Source organism: Balaenoptera physalus (genome assembly GCF_965194825.1).
Source record: "Balaenoptera physalus genome assembly, chromosome: 1".
Lineage (NCBI taxonomy): Eukaryota > Metazoa > Chordata > Mammalia > Artiodactyla > Balaenopteridae > Balaenoptera > Balaenoptera physalus.
In genome coordinates, this window is record NC_138882.1 from 159,319,227 (window position 1) to 159,338,268 (window position 19,042).

Below are 19,042 nucleotides of genomic sequence, written 5' to 3' on the forward strand. Positions count from 1 at the left end.
TTCAGAGAAAAATCTTCCAATCTCCTTTCTAGGTGGTTAAAAGCTGTGCTACCAATTCCTGATCATTTCAGGGCTTCTGCAGTACAAATCAGCTTTCCTTATGGCTGGTTTAGGATTCAGCTTTCTTAGATATGCTAAATCTCTTACCACTGTCCTTCTTTACAGCTTCTGAAATTTTGTTACTGTACTCTCCTAATCTTTGTCCTTGGGGGTAATGCCTTCAAAAACAAAATCGAAAAACCGTTTACTGGGCTTCCCTGGGGGCATAGTGGTTAAGAATCCACCTACCAATGCAGGGGACACGTGTTCGAGCCCTGGTCTGGGAAGATCCCACATGCCGCGGAGCAACTAAGCCCGTGTGCCACAACTACTGAGCCTGCGCTCTGGAGCCCGTGAGCCACAACTGCTGAGCCCACATGCCACAACTACTGAAGCCCGCCTGCCTAGAGCCTGTGCTCCGCAACAAGAGAAGCCACCGCAATGAGAAGCCCGCGCACCGCAATGAAGAGTAGTCCCCGCTCACCACAACTAGAGAATGCCTGCGCACAGCAATGAAGACCCAACGCAGCCAAAAGTAAATAAATAAAATAAACTTTAAAAAAACAAAACAAAACAAAAACTGTTTACTGTCACTTTAATGAGCTTTCAAAAGGAATAGGGCTTAATGCCTGTGTTCAGTCTGCCATCTTTACCCAGGATCCTGTTTACTTCATTTCAGTCCCCTTATATCTTTTAGTCACTTACCACCCCTTCCTCCCGCTCTTCCTCCCTCCCTCTCTCTTTCTCTTTTTTCTCTTTCTCACCCTCATTTTCTTCTTCATCCAATCTAGACCTTATATTACTTTAGGCATTTCCTTCCATATCCTCATTCATTGTTCTTTTGTTATATCTGCCCTCATAACCCTCAACTTTGGGTTACTCTTAACATTTACTTTGTCCACTCCTACATCTGTTCTATTAAAGTCTTCAGGAGAAATATTCTGCAGTGTTGTAGACTGGCATCACTATAAATTCACGGTCCCAATCTTGGCTGAGCCCTAAGAACCACTCTGCATTCTTACACCTGTCCTGGACCACCTTTCCACTTCACTCAGCAGCTATTATCAACTATCCACCACTCTCCTGCTTCAGAAAATGACCCTGCTTTCTCCTTCTGTGAGAGAATCCTAACTAACAGATGCTCATTTCCCCAGCATACCCATGATTTTATCTTTACTCAGACCCATCTTCAGTTCCTTTTCTGTAGCCTTAGAAGTTTCCTTTCTCCTATTTAGGACCAGACCCTTCACTTATGTCTTTTATCCCATTTTCTTCTGCCTCCCCTGGAATCTTGCTTCGTCAGTTTTTTCAACATTTTCCAGAATTTTCAACTTTGCTTTCTACTATTTCTTTCTCCTACACCTGTAAATACATTCTTATAGGATAAAGTACAAATTCCTAAGACCCTTAGTCATCTAACCATGCTTACTCCTCCAACCTTATATCTTACCATTCCCCCAATACAACCTCATACTCAACACTCCACCATATGGCTATGGAGAGTTGCTTTTACTTCTCTGACTTATGCATTTCTTTTTACACCTCTGTCCTTTTGCTTTCATCATACCTGGAACTCCTTCAACCGAAGTTACCCTTCCATCCCTGGCTAAATACCTGCTCTTCTTTCAAGACTCAGCTAAAATGTCACTTCTCTTTGAAGCTTTTCCTGACTGTCTTTGCACTAGACAAAATTGACCCTTCTTCCTTTGTGTTCTTCTATATACTATAGAGATTCTAGAAAACATCTGTAACTTTTGTTGCTCTGGACTATAAGTTACATGAGGACAACAATTGTATTTTATTTGTCTTACCCTAGGATCTAATACATGCCCTAACATAAGTAGAAGCCAAATAAATTTGTTGGAAGAGGACATTAATGGAGCCAGCATGTCATCTTGTGTTTGAATGTACTCTTGGCATGGAGTTTTTAAGGACAGAGCCTAGTAAGACCTTTCAATCTTATATATTGGAGAAAGGGCTGAAACAGCATCATTCCTACCATATTCTTTTGGTCAAAGCAGTCACAAGGCCAGCCCAGACTCATGGGGTGGGAAAATAAACTTTACCTCTTGATGGGAGGAACTGCAGAGTTACTTTACAAAGAATTGTGGGTTCAGAGAGAGGAATAATTGTGGCCGTTTTTGAAAATAATCTACCACAGTCCTAACCACCAAAGGATTTTAAGTAGGAGAATGACATGATCAAATTGCCCTTTGAAAAGATAACTTTGGATGTAGTGTGGAGAATGGATTGGAGTTGGGTAAGAGAGGATGTAGCGAGACCAGGTAAGGGAGGGTATTGTAGTAATCCAGGAGAAGTAATGGTAATTTGGACTATGGCATTGACAGTGGAGACAAAGAAAAGTGGATAAATTAGAGAAGGATTTCACAGGTAAAATATGAGGACTTGGTGTGTGATTGAACCTTGGTGCTGAGGTGTGGAAAGTTGTCAGGAATGACTCACATTTTGGTTTGAGCTACAGGATATATAGTGAGATAGGGAACACTGAGTTTGTGGAGGTGAGATCCAATGTTTGGGCTGAATTTGAGGTGTTTTTAAGGCATCCAGGTAAAGATGTCTTTTTTTTTTTTTTTTGCCTGCACTGGGTCTTCGTTGCTGCACGCAGGCTTTCTCAAGTTTCAGCAAGCGGGGGCTATTCCTCGTTGTCATGTGCGGGCCTCTCACTGTGGTGTCCTCTCTTGCTGCTGAGCACAGGCTCTAGGCACATGGGCTTCAGTAGTTGAGGCGCGCGGGCTCAATAGTTGTGGCTCGCAGGCCCTAGAGTGCAAGCTCAGTAGTTGTGGCGTACGGGCCTAGTTGCTCTGTGGCATGTGTGATCCTCCCAGACCAGGGATAGAACCCGTGTCCCCTGCATTGGCAGGCGGACTCTCAACCACTCCGCCACCAGGGAAGCCCAATGATGTCTTAAAGTAGGAAGTTTTATATATTGGGTTGGCCAAAAAGTTCCTTTAGCTTTTTCGTAAGATGTTACAGAAAAACCCAAAGGAACTGATTCAATACAATCCCTATCAGACTACCAATGGCATTTTTCACAGAACTAGAACAAAAAATTTCACGATTTGTATGGAAACACAAAAGACCCTGAATAGCCAAAGCAATCTTGAGAAAGAAAAACGGAGCTGGAGGAGTCAGGCTCCCTGACTTCGGACTATACTACAAAGCTACAGTAATCAAGACAGTATGGTACTGGCACAAAAACAGAAATATAGATCAATGGAACAGGATAGAAAGCCGAGAGATAAACGCACGCACATATGGTCACCTTATCTTTGACAAAGGAGGCAAGTATATACAATGGAGAAAAGACAGCCTCTTCAATAAGTGGTGCTGGGAAAAATGGACAGCTACATGTAAAAGAATGACATTAGAACACTCCCTAACACCATACACAAAAATAAACTCAAAATGGATTAAAGACCTAAATGTAAGGCCAGACACTATAATACTCTTAGAGGAAAACATAGGCAGAACACTCCATGACATAAATCACAGCAAGATCCTTTTTGACCCACCTCCTAGAGAAATGGAAATAAAAACAAAAATAAACAAAAACTGGACCTAATGAAACTTAAAAGTTTTTGCACAGCAAAGGAAACCATAAACAAGACGAAAAGACAACCCTCAGAATGGGAGAAAATATTTGCAAACGAAGCAACTGACAAAGGATTAATCTCCAAAATATACAAGCAACTCATGCAGCTCAGCTCAATATCAAAAAAACAAACAACCCAATCCAAAAATGAGCAGAAGACCTAAACAGACATTTCTCCAAAGAAGATATACAGATTGCCAACAAACACATGAAAAAATGCTCAACATCACTAATCATTAGAGAAACGCAAATCAAAACTACAATGAGGTATCACCTCACACCAGTCAGAATGGCCATCATCAAAAAATCTACAAACAATAAATGCTGGAGAGGGTGTGGAGATAAGGGAACCCTCTTGCACTGTTGGTGGGAATGTAAATTGATACAGCCACTATGGAGAACAGTATGGAGGTTCCTCCAAAAACTAAAAGTAGAACTACCATACAACCCAGCAATCCCACTACTGGGCATATACCCTGAGAAAACCATAATTCAAAAAGAGTCATATGGGGCTTCCCTGGTGGTACAGTGGTTGAGAATCTGCCTGCCAATGCAGGGGACACAGGTTCTAGTCCTGGTCTGGGAAGATCCCACATGCTGCAGAGCAACTAGGTCCGTGAGCCACAACTACTGAGCCTGCGCGTCTGGAGCCTGTGCTCTGCAACAAGAGAGGCTGCGACAGTGAGAGGCCCACGCACTGCGATGAAGAGTGGCCCCCGCTCGCCGCGACTAGAGAAAGCCCTCGCACAGAAACGAAGACCCAACACAGCCATAAATAAATACATAAATAATTAAATAATTTTAAAAAAAAAAGAGTCATGTACCACAATGTTCATTGCAGCTCTATTTACAATACCCAGGACACGGAAGCAACCTAAGTGTCCATTGACAGATGAATGGATAAAGAAGATGGGGCACATATAAACAATGGAATATTACTCAGCCATAAAAAGAAACGAAATTGAGTTATTTGTAGCGAGGTGGATGCACCTAGAGACTGTCATACAGAGTGAAGTAAGTCAGAGAGACAAAAACAAATACCGTATGCTAACACATATATATAGAATCTAAAAAAAAAAAAAAATGGTTCTGAAGAACCTAGGGGCAGGACAGAAATAAAGACACAGACGTAGAGAATGGACTTGAGGACACGGGGGGGGGGAAGGGTAAGCTGGGACGAAGTGAGAGAGTGGCATGGACATATATACACTACCAAATGTAAAATAGATAGCTAGTGGGAAGCAGCCACATAGCACAGGGAGATCAGCTCAGTGCTCTGTGACCACCTAGAGGGGTGGGATAGGGAGGGTGGGAGGGAGATGCAAGAGGGAGGAGATATGGGGATGTATGTATATGTATAGCTGATTCACTTTGTTATAAAGCAGAAACTAACACACCATTGTAAAGCAATTATACCCCAATAAGATGTTTTTAAAAAAACAAAAAAACCCAAAGGAACTTTTTGGGCAACCCAATATATACTTGGAGCTCAGAGGTTAGCACTATGCCTAAGATAAAAATTTGTAATTACTGATATATAGATGATGACTGAAGATATGGGCATGGATGAAATCACTTAGGAAGAGCACAGAATGAGGAGGAAAGAGGGTTAGGAACAGGCTTACGCCAGCTAGAGGATCATGAGCTTCCAAAGGAATTTAAATCAGAGAGAGAAAGAGAAAAGGAAAACCAAGAGAACATACGTCACAGAAGCCAGAGGAAGAAAGTAACAGTAGTGTTGAATGTGGCTGTGAGGTTAGGTAAGATGATAATTTTTAAATGATCACTGTATTTTACTAAAATGGAAGTCATTAATGACTTTATCAAAGTGGGTAGAGTGGAAGATGTTAAATGGTGACAGCATGTTGGACTATTCTGAGAAATTTGGCTGTGAAGGATAGAAGTAGAACTAGAAGGAGGAGAAGGAAAGTTTGAAAAATAATATTTTAACTTGGGAAAAACTGAGAACGTTTTAAGGTTATATGAGCCATATTGCATGTTAGGCAGTCCCTAAGGTGGAAGTGAGGTTGGGAGGACGTCCTCAGCATAGCTAGCTAATAGCTGCTACACTGACTGTAGGGGGCCTGTCATACTAGGACTAACTGTATCATTCAGTAGTTTGTCCCATTCCTACCCCTTTCTTCCCACTCCCTACTGTGCACCTAACCTTGCCAACTCTCCTGGACCAACCAGGAATATTCTGAAGTACACCCAAACTCGTCAGGACCCTCCTGAAGTCTCTAACATTTGTTTCTGATGAGTCTATATCTCTTATTAGAATGTATACTCTTCTGGACATTCAGTAAGTATTTAGTGCCTGCCATGTAATACACTGTTCTGGACACAGTGTGCTGCTATGATGATCAAGTCTCAAATCTTCCTTCCCCGAAAGAGGTGATACAGATACACAATGCAGAATAGAACATTAGTACTATAAGTGATTTTTCCGGTAGAATTCCATAAGTATTTAGAAAGGAAAAAAAAACCTCAGTAGATTAGGAGAATCTGGGAATTTTTTAAGGAGAAAATTACATGTGAGGCTGGAGCTTTAAGGATTTATACATGTTGGGAGTAGTGGCGCACGAATAGAGGCAGGCATTCCAGAAGGAACCACATGAGCGAAGACACAGAGAACGGAAAGCAAAAGTAACTGAGTTACTCAGTTTCTCTGAAGCACAGAGAATAATATGAGAAGGTTTAATAAAAGCAAAGGGAAGTCTTAGAGGTTTACAAACAATAAAGTGATTACTAGGTTACAGCTGTGTTTCATTCAGTGTTATATACTTAATACAGTTCAGTGCCTAGCACATCTACCACTCAGGAGAAATTTATTTACCCAACTGTTGAACCCCAAAGGGCGGGAGTGCCTGAGCAGGTTGTCTTGTAAAATCTTCCGAATATGATGTAACTCTAGCCATGCAAGAGCTGGAGGTTCTGTTCTTCCAGGACCACTTCTGGTAGCAATTTCTATATCAGAGAAGTAGAACTGCTATGAGTGATATAGAATAAGGGATTATTTTGCAATTGTGGAAGCTGGTAGAGCTCTGTGTGCATGTTGTTGCTTCTGTATAGTGTTGAGCCTGAAATCGCTATCAGTCAGCTAGACCAACAGTCAGAAGGAAAGCTGGATGTGGACAAGAGCAAGAACAAACAGGAACCCACATCTGTCTCTCACCACTTTTAGCTTCATTATTGTGGGTGATCTGCAGGAGAACTGACATCCTTCACCACAGAGCTACACAGTGCTTGGCTCAGGATTCCAGAGAAGCTGAAGGAGGATATCTGGTAGGATCCGGAGGAAATGCAGGTCTGGGTACTGTTCTCTGCCTGCTAGGTGAGCTAGCGTCTCAGTGACATACACAGGTTGCCATAATACTTAGCACCATCCATTGACCTTCAGAGCATTAAAAAATGTGTCTGCAGCTTTCCTTCTGCCTTCTAAATGTCACACAGAATATCTCTTGTAGCCATTGCTAACTCAGAACGATTCAGAGAAGAGAATTTTGCATAACATAATTCCAGATCAGCTAAGTTAATACATAAGCCAGCATACCATGTATATGTATGTCCTTAAAACAGTAACTTTCCATGGTTTTTCCATCACCTAAGAGACAAAATCCAAGCTCTTTAACATGACATCTAAGCATTGTAGGCTGCTCTCCATAATCTGGCCTCTGGCTACCCCTCTAGCTTTAACCTTTATCATTGTATCCTAGGTTTTGTTGTTTGTTTTCTTTTTCATACCTGTTTGCCTTTGTATATGCTAGTTTCTCAATCTGAAATATCCTGTTCCTGCTTTGTCTTCGTAGCAGATTTCTCCTCAGCATTCAGAACCAACCTCAGGCTATGAAACCTCATCCTATCCCTGCTCCCTTAGACAGCTCACTGCATCTTTTTCTGTTCTAGCTTCCTACACTGTTATCACGTTATACATAATAGATTAACACATAGTCTTCTCTACTAGATTATGAGTTCCTAAAGGCAACGTCTGTCTATTTCAGCTGTGTGTTCCTGGTACCAAGCATGGTACTTGGCCAATGATAATAATAATAATAATAATAATAATAATAATAATAATAATAATAATAATAATAATAGTTATCATTTAATGAGTGCCTAATATATGGCAAATACCATGCAACACACTTTAAGTGCATAATTTCTGATCATCTTAATAACTCTGCAACAAGGAGATAATATGATGGGCCTCCATGTTTGTTGAATTAATGAATATATTATCTAAGATTAAAAATTGCAATAATTTTCCAATTTTCTCTTAAGGAAGTGGAACTTTTTCTTTAAGTAAAATCTTACATAGAAGCCTGAGATATGAAACATAGAACAGGGATTTATTCTGATTCAGGTTTCCTGTAGCAATTCCCAAAGCAGCTCCAGAAAACTCTCGGACTCTATGAAGCACAATATTCCATTTTATAACAAAGAAACTGACATGAAGAAAGATTATGCCATATTTAAGTGGTGAAGCCAGAATTAGAATCCTGCCTCTTAGTCCAGTGCTCTTTTTACTACACCAAGCTGCCTTTCAACTTTGACTTAGCTCACTATTAAGCCAGTGATATCACAGAATACAAGTGGTCATTAGTCTCAAGATTAGAATAAAAACAGAAATCCTTAACATGGCCGGAAACCTCTCCAGCCTCATCTTGTGCCCCTCCCCTTCTTGTTTTCTGTGTTTTAGCGGTCCTAAGCGACTTTAGTTCCTCATACTCACCAGTCTACCTCAGAGTCTTGGCATGTACTATTTTCTCTGCCCAGAGTGCCCATCTCATTTTCTCCACCCCTTTCACCTGGCTAACTCCTGCTTTTCTTTCAGGTTTAAGCTTAAAGGGAAGCTTCCTGTCATCTTCCACCCTGGACTAGGTCCCCCATTATATGCTTCCGTAATACTCTGTGCTCACCTTTCACAATTATTGCATACTTGCAATAATTGATTTTCCATTCAACTCTAAGCTTCATGCAGGGATCATGTCCATTTTGTTTGCTTCTGTATCCCAAGTGCCTGGAATGTAGTAGGTGTTCAATGAATATAGGCTAGGGACTGTCTCGTAGAGGAGTGAAGTGATTTTTTTCTTTTTAATTAATTAATTTATTTATTTTTGGCTGCATTGGGTCTTCGTTGCAGTGTGCGGGCTTCTCATTGCGGTGGCTTCTCTTATTGCGGAGCATGGGCTCTAGGCGCGTGGGCTTCAGTAGTTGTGGCACTCAGGCTCAGTAGTTGGGACACGCAGGCTCAGTAGTTGTGGCGCACAGGCTTAGTTCCTCCGCGGCATGTGGAACCTTCCCGGTCCAGGGCTCGAACCCATGTGCCCTACATTGGCAGGTGGATTCTTGACACTGCACCACCAGGGAAGTCCAAGTGATTTGTTTTTGACATGGACTAAAATCATTTCTGTTTGTTTTTCTCTCGGTACAATGAGGAACAGCACTTAGAACTCTTAAGAACTCTTCCAGCTCTGGCGGTCTCTGCTGCTTTGAGTCCAGGGCTTCCACTTCAGTACAACTGCTTTTCTTGGAGAGGGTCTGAGCACCATAGCTCACTCTGCTGCATAGGCAGACCTTTGGTTTTGTAACTCCATATGCACTCCTAACGATCAACAATCTGTCATTCCTGCGACCTACGGTGCCAACAAGATCAGGCATTTGGGGTGGTATGGCAGGTGCCTTCCTATAAACAGCTACCAGGTAGTTATGTAATAGGTGCTTACTCCAAAATCTGTCTCATTAGAATTATAGATAACTAGTAAGTAGCCATGCTTCATAGATCACTCTCTTTCCTCTACTTATGAACAACCTTGGTTGTTTCAAGCACACCTTGGTCTCTAGTTTCTTTTAAATTGTAATGATTAGGCAGTAGGGAATTAGCTCTGGCTCTTCAAGTGGGAGAGAAGATGCTTCTTTGTTGGAACATGTTTAAGATTGCCAAACAAAATAGAAGGTGATTGTCTGAAGGTCTTCAAAGAGAGAAGTTGTTTATGTTGTTGCATTGAACACTTCAAGATGGCTAAGTTGTCATAGGAGGCTTTTATCCTCTTTGGAATTGTTGCTTCTGGTTCTTATGAGTCATTGTTTCAAGTTTCAGATCTCCTGGCATCTGAATTCAGGAGGCATCCATGACATTTCCTTCACCTGTCAACATTTATATTTATGCAAAGAGAAGCGTATGTTAGAGTTAAGTTTCTTCTGTATTTTGAGTTTTTGTCCAGTTGAATTTTTGTCATTCTGTTCCCATTCCTTGCTATTCTCCTGTCCCCAAATTTGGACTCGATTTGGTTTGGAAAAAGTCATTCTGTATAGCCATATAAACTATTAGGACATACTCAGTTTAGGTTAGTGGAGGCTTTCTTTCTTCACTAGGTTGTTGTGGACTGTCTCAGCATATATGCCAGTTCTCCCACTAGGCTAGAAATCCTTGCAGTCCCATTCATAGCAGTGCTGGAAGTCTAATAGTGTGTCCACATGGAGTGTCTAGATGAATTTCACTTTTTAAACATGCAGTTACCATAATCTGTTTCTTTACCTATCTGCCTTTTTCTACTCATTCTTCTAGGTAATGAGCGTTGTACTATGAGCATGTCAGGGAATAGAACTCCCAGTTGGCCTTTGCTATAACTTATGCAATGAACAGGATGAAAACAACTCAGTTTCTCCTGCACACATGATGATTCTGGGGAGGGAGTTTTGTCTCTATTCTATAGATTTGAAGGAAATGAGCATCTGAATCCCTTAAGATCTTTGGGGTTTGGCGTGGGGGTTATAGATCTTATTATTAACTAAAGGAACTCAGACCTCTTTTTAGAGTTATTAAGAGATATGGGCATTTAAATTCTTAAGTTTATTCTGCTAGGAGAAAACTGGTATGATTTTTTTTAAATTTATTTATTATTTATTTTTTTGGCTGTGTTGGGTCTTCGTTTCTGTGCGAGGGCTTTCTCTAGTTGTGGCAAGCGGGGGCCACTCTTCATCGCGGTGCGCGGGCCTCTCACTATCGCGGCCTCTCTTGTTGCGGAGCACAGGCTCCAGACGCGCAGGCTCAGTAGTTGTGGCTCATGGGCCTAGTTGCTCCGCGGCATGTGGGATCTTCCCAGAGCAGGGCTCGAACCCGTGTCCCCTGCATTGGTAGGCAGATTCTTAACCACTGCCACCAGGGAAGCCCAACTGGTATGATTTTAACCATAGTAATTACTTGGTTTTGGGGGTTTGGGTGGGGTTTTTTTCAGTGTTTATCTTCTCTTTCATGGATATATTTCTTTCTTTCTGGGCTGCCTTTCTGAACTGCTTTTTTGTTCCCTAGCTCTGTAATTTTACATTGTTTTGTTTTGTACAATGTGGGTGGTACACATAGCTCTGTGTTCAGTTTTCTTTGAGTTAAAGCAAAGCTCTCAGAAAAATCTTGAGTCTTCAGTCCTGCATAATCCTGAAGACTAGTGTCCATGTGGCAGTCTTTCTTCCAGCTTCTCTGGAGATCTTAAACCTTTGTCCCTCACACACAGTACTTCGAGTTGTTAATATGAGGAGAAAATTTGGGTAAGTAAATATTGAAACGAAACACGGGTACAGCTTGGTCTTTGAACTCCTTGACATTTAAAAGTAATTTGCCCAAAACAGGCAGCTGCTTCTTTGATAGCATTTCTTAACATCTGCTTAGAAACTTGGAAGCAGAATGATAAAGAGTTCCTCTAGGCTTGTCTTAGGTCAACACTTAGAACCCCATTCCTTAGCAAATTCCTTCTTGAATGGTTCTAGTGGTTGATGAACTCCTAAATAGGGTATTCAGCAAGGGAACAAGTACAAAAGCAGGGATTTTTTTTTTAATTACAGCCAGGCATTCTACCTTTCTTGCCTTGGATTTAGATGTGAGACTGGAGCAGGGCTTCATCTATATAGAACTCCTAGGATTATATACGGAGAAAAGAAAGAAGTTGCTTGAGAGACCTTATGAGGTAATAGAAAAGCCTTAGAGTCCAAATACCTACATTTCAATCCCAGTTCTACTACTGTCTACCTCTGTGACCTAGGAAACTTACTTAACCTCTCTGAGTCTATGTTTTCCTAATCTGTAAAAGGAAGATGGAGATGTTGTGAAGATGTGAAAGCACATTGCAAAATGCCTGGCACATAATAACTATTCAGCAGATGCTGGTTCCAGTCCTTCCTTCCCTTAAGTAACTGGAATCAATTAGAGTATTGGGTTAAAGTTCACACATAGGGAATTCCCTGATGGTCCAGTGGTTAGGACTCACCACTTTCACTGCAGGGACCTGGGTTCGATCCCTTGTTGGGGAACTGAGATCCTGCAAGCTGCATGGCGCAGCCAAAAAAAAAAAAGCTCACACATAGCAATATACTGAGAACAGATGTGAGTTGAGAGCATAGGAGAGTCCTGGGTTAATCAGTGTGCTATAGTCTGAGCCACAAGGATCATGTGCTATACATCTTGACTGACTCAAGAAGAAGTAGAAAACCTGAGTAGACCTAGAGCAATTAATGAAATCAACTTAGTAATTTAAAATCTTTCAACAAAGAAACGTCTTTGAGGCTTCAAAATGTAAGGATGGCTTCTTTAGTGAATTCTATCAGATATTTAAAAAAGAAATAATACCAATCCTTCACAAAGTCTTCCAGAAAATGAAAGAAGAAGGAATACTTCCCAACTTATTCTATGAGACCAGTATAACTCTTTGATACCAAAGCTAGATAAAGAAAACACAAGACCAATATCCTTTATGAATATAGGTGAAAAAATTTTCAACAAAATATTAGTAAAATGAATCCAGCAACCATGCCTAAGTGAGATTTATCCTAAGGGTGCAAGATTGGTTTAATATCTGAAAAACAATTAATATACTATGTTAATAGAATAAAAGATTAAAAACTACATGATTATCTCAATAGACACAGAAAAAAACATTTTTAAAAATGCACCACCCGGGCTTCCCTGGTGGCGCAGTGGTTAAGAATCTGCCTGCCAATGCAGGGGACACAGGTTCGAGCCCTGGTCCGGGAAGATCCCACATGCCGCAGAGCAACTAAGCCCGTGCGCCACAACTACTGAGCCTGCGCTCTAGAGCCTTTGAGCCACAGCTACTGAAGCCCGTGCGCTTAGAGCCCGTGCTCCGCAACAAGAGAAGCCACCGCAATGAGAAGCCTGCACACCGCAATGAAGAGTAGACCCCGCTCACCGCAACTAGAGAAAGCCCGCGCACAGCAACAAAGGCCCAATGCAGCCAAAAATAAATAAATAAATAAATTTATAAAAAAAAAATGCACCACCCATTCATGATTAAACGTTTCAACAAGGCTTCCCTGTTGGCACAGCGGTTAAGAATCCGCCTGCCAGCACAGGGGACATGGGTTCGAGCCCTGGTCTGGGAAGATCCCACATTCCATGGAGCAACTAAGCCCATGAGCCACAACTACTGAGCCCACATACCACAACTACTGAACCCCACACGCCTAGAGCCTGTGCTCTGCAACAAGAGAAGCCACTGCAATGAGAAGGCCACGCCCCGCAATAAAGAGTAGCCCCCGCTCGCCACAACTAGAGAAAGCCTGCGCGTAGCAATGAAGACCCAATGTAGCCAAAAATAAAATAAATTAGAAGGAAAAAAAAAACTTTCAACAAACTAGGAATTGAAGGGAACTGCCTCATCCTGATAAAGGGTATCTACAAAAAACTTACAGAATACAAAAAACTTAAATAATGTCATATTTGATAGTGAAAGACTGAATGTTTTCCCCTAAGATGGGAACAAAGCAAGAATGGCCTCTCTGGCTTTTTCTATTTAACATTATAGCCAGTTCATTCAGGCAAGAAAAAGACATAAATGGCATTCAGATTGGAAAGGAAGAAGTACAACTACCTTTATCTGTAGACAGCATGATCCTATATGTAGAAAATCTTAAGGAATCCACAGAACTACTGGCATTAGTAAGAGTTCAGCAAGGTTGTAGGATACAAGATCAATGTACAAAAGTCAATTATATTCCTATATACTGTCAATGGACAATAAAAATGAAATTATAAGAAAACAACTCCATTTATAATAGCATCAAAATGAATAAAGTACTTAGGAATAAATTTAATAGAAGATCAAGACATAATACTGAAAATTACAAAACCATGCTGAGAGAAATAAAGTTTGTGGGTTTTTTTTTTTTTTTTGAAGTTTAAATTTTTTATTTTACATACAAAGAGCTAGCATTGTTTCTGCATAAGGTAGATGTCCTGGATGACCCATTCAAGGAAGTTCACTTAGTCCAACTTAATGAAGCTGATGTCCTTCATGTACTAGAGGAAACGCTGGCGGCACATATTGAGGCCATATTTCTGGATCGTACTGTGCCGATTTGAGCAGATGCGGCAAGAGCGAGAACCCTGGCCGAATTTTTTTGGATGGCTCCAGTAGAGCTGCTGGTGAACGATCTTGCTTTCTCGGCTGCAATGAGGCAAAAGGCAAGAGAAATAAAGTTTAAGTATATGAAAACACATTCCAGTGTTTCTGGATTGGAAGACTCAATATTGGGGGTTTTTTCTTTTAAGGTTAATATTTTTATTTTTTATTTTTTTATTGACGTATAGTTAATTTTAGTTTCAGGTGTACAGCACAGTAATTCAGTTATATATATGTAGTATAGTTCCCTGTGCTGTACAGTAGGTCCTTATTGGTTATCTATTTTATGTATAGCAGTGTATATATGTTAATCCCAACTCAATATTGTTAAGATGGCATTTCTCCCCAACTGATCTTTAGATTCAACACAAACCCATCAGAATCCCAGTAAAGTTTTTGTAGAAATTGACAAGTTGATCCTAAATGTTATGTGCAAATTTGGAGGACCCAGAATAACTAAAACACTTTTGAAAAAGAACAAAAAAGTTGAAGAACTCATACTTCTCCAATTCATAACTTGCTATAAAGCTATAGTAATCAAGACAGTATGGTACTGGCATAAGGATAGACATATAGAGCAGTGGGACAGAATTGAGAGTGCAAAAATATACCCTTACATTTATGGTCAATTGAATTTCACCAGAGAAGTCAAAACTTAATGAGCAAAGGATAGTATTTTACACAAATGGTGCTGGGACAATTTGATATTCACATGCAAAAAAATTAATTTAGACCCTAACCTCTCTCCATACACAAAAATGAAAATGGATTACAGACCTAATGTAAGAGCTAAAACTGTAAAAGTTTTAGAAAAAAATCTTTGTGAAATTGGGTTAGGGAAAGAATTCTTAGTTAAAACACCAATAACATAATTCATAAAAGAAGGATTGATAAATTTTATATCCTCAAAATTAAAGTCACCGTTCAAACCTCAAAAGATACCATTAAGAAAATAAAAACATAAGGACTTTTAGAATTCAAGGAGATGATAAACAACCCAATTTCAAAATAGGCAAAAGATTTTAATGGACACTTCACCAAAGAAAATATACAAATGGCTAATAAGAATATAAAAAGATTCTCAATATTGTTAGTTACTAAAGAAATGTAGATTTAAACAATGAGATGCTATTTCACACCCACTAGAATGGCTGTAATAATTTTTTTTAATATTTATTTATTTATTTTGGCTGCTCTGGGTCTTAGTTGCAGCACACAGATCTTCATTGAGGCATGTGGGATCTTTTAGTTGTGGCATGCAGACTCTTAGTTGCGGCACATATGCAGATCTAGTTCCCCAACCAGGGATCGAACCTGGGCCCCCTGCACTGGGAGTGTGGAGTCTTACCCACTGGATCACCAGGGAAGTCCCTATAATAAGTTTTTAAAAAACAGAAAAGGCAAATCTATAGAGATAGGAGGCAGATTAGTGATTGTCTGAAACTGAGGGTGAGAGGGGATTTATTGGTTGCAAACAGTCATGTGAGATTTTATTTAGGTGATAGAAATGTTCTATAACTGGATTGTGGTGATAGTTGTACAGCTCTGTAAATTTTCTAAAACTCGTTCAGTTGTACACCTAAAACAGGTGAATTGGGCTTCCCTGGTGGTGCAGTGGTTGAGAATCTGCCTGCCAATGCAGGGGACACGGGTTCGAGCCCTGGTCTGGGAGGATTCCACATGCCGCGGAGGGACTAGTACCGTGAGCCACAATTGCTGAGCCTGCGCGTCTGGAGCCTGTGCTCCTTAACAAGAGAGGCCGCGGTGGCGAGAGGCCCGCGCACCGCGATGAAGAGTGGCCCCCACTTGCCGCAACTGGAGAAAGCCCTTGCACGGAAACGAAGACCCAACACAGCCATAAATAAATAAATAAATTAATTAATTTTTTTTAAAAAAAGGTGAATTTTATGGTATATAAATTATACATCAATAAAGCTGTTAAAAAAAGACACTCCAACAAAGCAACCAGCTAAATTTAGAACATGGAGTATTCTACAAGACAGGTGATCCGCCCTCTCTAATCATATGGCTTGTCAGGGGAATAAGGAAGGGGAACTTTTTTTTTTTTGGCTGCGTTGGGTCTTAGTTGCTACACGCGGGCTTTCTCTAGTTGCGGTGAGCAGGGGCTACTCTTTGTTGTGGTGCACGGGCTTCTCATTGTGGTGGCTTCTCTTGTTGCGGAGCACAGGCTCTAGGCAAGCAGGCTCTAGAGCACAGGGTCAGTAGTTGTGGCTCACGGACTTAGTTGCTCCGTGGCATGTGGAATCTTCTCGGACCAGGGCTCAAACCCATGTCCTCTGCATTGGCAGGCGGATTCTTAAACATTGTGCCACCAGGGAAGTCCCAGGAAGGGGAACTTTTTTAAAATGAAATTGCCAAATACATTGTGAGGCTTTGACTGAATCCTGATTCAGACAGACTAACTGTGAAAAGACAAATTTGAATTTGGATTGGATATTAGATGACATTATGAGGTCGTTGATAATTTTATTAGGTGTAATAATGACGTAGTGATTATATTTCAAAGTCCTTATCAGTTGGCAATGCATACTACACATACTGGAATATTCACAGTAAAATGACATTATGTCTGGAATATGCTTTAAAATACTATATTAGTTTGCTATAACGAAGCTCCATAAACTGGGTGGCCTAGAACAACGGAAGTTTATTGTCTTAACAGTTCTTGAGGCTAGAAATCTGAAATCAATGTATTGGCAGGGTTGGTTCCTTCTGAGGTCTATGAGGGAGAATCTGTTCCACCCATCTCTCCTAGCTTCTGGTAACCTCAGGCATCCTTGGCTTATAGATAGCATTCTCCTCGTGTCTTTATATTGTCTTTCCTCTAAGCATGTCTGTCTCTGTGTTCAGATTTCCCCTTTATAAGGGTACTAGTCATACTGCATTAGGGGCCCTCTAATGACCTAACCTTAACTTGATCATCTACAGACATCATATTTCCAAATAAGGTCATATTCACAGGTACTATGGGTTAGGACTTCAACATCTTTTGGGGCGACACAATTTAACCCATAATAAATACTACAGCAAAAAATTTTAAAAGATTAGAAAATGTTGATAATTGTTGAAACTACTTTATGCGCACATGGGAATTTATTATGTTTTTCTCTTATTTTGTGTATGTTTGAAATTTTCCATGATAAAAATTTAAGAAATGTGTGTGTGAAAGCAGAGACTTAAATTGATATTTGTACACTCATGTTCATAGCAGCATTATTCACAATAACCAAAAAGTGGAAGCAACTCAAGTATCCATAGACAGATGAATCGATAAAGAAAATGTGGTACATACATACAATGAAATATTATCCAGAGTTCAAAAGGAAGGAAATTTTGACACATGCTCCAATATAGATAAATTGTAAAGACGTTATGCTAAGTGAAATAAGCCAGTCACAAGAAGAACAAACAAATATTGTATGCTTCTTCTTATATGAGATTCCTAGAGTAGTCAGAATCATAAAGACGTAAAGTAGAATGGTGGTTGCAAGGGGCTAGGAGGAAGAAGGGAATGGGGAGTTAGTGTTTAATGGATACAGAATTTCAACTGGGGAAGATGAGAAAGTGCTGGAGATGGATGTTGGTGACAGTTGCACTACAATGTGAATGTAGTTAATGCCACAGAACTATACACTTGAAAATGGTTAAAATAGTAAATTATACAGACCAGCTAAGGACTTTTATGAAGATACTTTAAAAGCCATTGATCTTTGCAGTTAAACAGTAAATGCTTATCCTTGCATCATTCCCAATATTTATTTCATGTATACATTCCTCATTTATTCTAAAATAATATTATTAATAATTGTCATAATTAATACCTATTGGTTTTGTTCCTTGCTTTAAAAATTGGTATTCCTGTTCTTAAGGTCATAAAAAGATGCTTGATTTCCCTTAAATTTTAAACATTACAAATTAAAATTCTAAAATATACAACTTACTATTTTAAAAATAGGTCTATAAAAATAATCCTAATGGCTTATATTGTCCTAGGTTTTCTAGACTTTTAACTTTTTGTTCATTATTTGTTCTGCTTTTCTAAGATCTTTTCTTCTCCACTCTCCTTTTCTTTTTTTATAATAGACCTTTTTAAAAGCATTTTTAAAATTCTTTTTATGTTAGATGAAGAGAAGAAAAAGCTTCTTAGGGAGCTTTTCAAAGATCCTATAGACTTTGAAGATTAAAAATTTTATACCATTCCTCTGAGTTTTCATCACTGAAAGAATTCCCACAAATTTTTCATATATATATATATATATTATATTTATTGTAATAAGCTTTTTCTATGGTTGGCAACTTGTTTTAAATTATTTTTTTAAACATAAAATTATAACTATTTCTAAATGTCTTATCATTTCCATTTACTGATTTCTTACTTTATTTTATACAAATCCAAAACATCTTCCTGGCCCAGAGCAATTAACCAGTTACCCAGATCTTGCCGGTGCCTCTTTGAGGTTTTTTGGTATTATTTTGTTTTCTTTTAAAATATCAATTCTTATTTCTAATACCATTTAAAAACAATTAAATGGGGGCTTCACTGGTGGTGCAGTGGTTAAGAATCTGCCTGCCAATGCAGGGGACACGAGTTCAAGCCCTGTTCCAGGAAGATCCCACATGCCTCGGAGCAACTAAGCCCGTGCACCACAACTACTGAACCTGTGCTCTAGAGCCCACGAGCCAGAACTACTGAGCCCACATGCCACAACTACTGAAGCCCGCACGCCTAGAGCCCATGCTCCACGACAAGAGAAGGCAACACAATGAGAAGCTCACGCACTGCAACGAAGAGTAGCCCCTGCTCACTGCAACCAGAGAAGAGCCCGCGCGTAGCAACAAAGACCCAACACAGCCAAAAATAAAATAAATAAAATTTATAAAAAAAAAAAATTAAATGGGAAAAAATAAAATAAGGAACCAACCTTTTTGGCAACTTAAATGGCATTGATCTCCCGGT

General features: G+C 39.9%; 2 protein-coding genes across 6 annotated transcripts in view; one reads left to right on the forward strand and one right to left on the reverse strand.

Moving 5' to 3' along the window:
• Window positions 1–19,042, forward strand: part of EIF2B3 (eukaryotic translation initiation factor 2B subunit gamma) — a 153,397-nt gene that overhangs the window by 85,932 nt on the left and 48,423 nt on the right. The window lies entirely within an intron of this gene.
• BTBD19 (BTB domain containing 19) overlaps window positions 13,010–19,042 on the reverse strand; it is an 89,748-nt gene continuing 83,715 nt past the window's right edge. The window contains exon 8 of one of the 3 annotated variants that reach the window (XM_082455526.1): window positions 13,010–14,109. In XM_082455526.1, coding sequence (XP_082311652.1) covers window positions 13,936–14,109 — 174 coding nt within the window. In that variant the 3' untranslated portion in view covers window positions 13,010–13,935. The remainder of the gene's footprint in view (window positions 14,110–19,042) is intronic. The other 2 variants (XM_082455528.1, XM_082455530.1) reach the window with 2 other exon arrangements.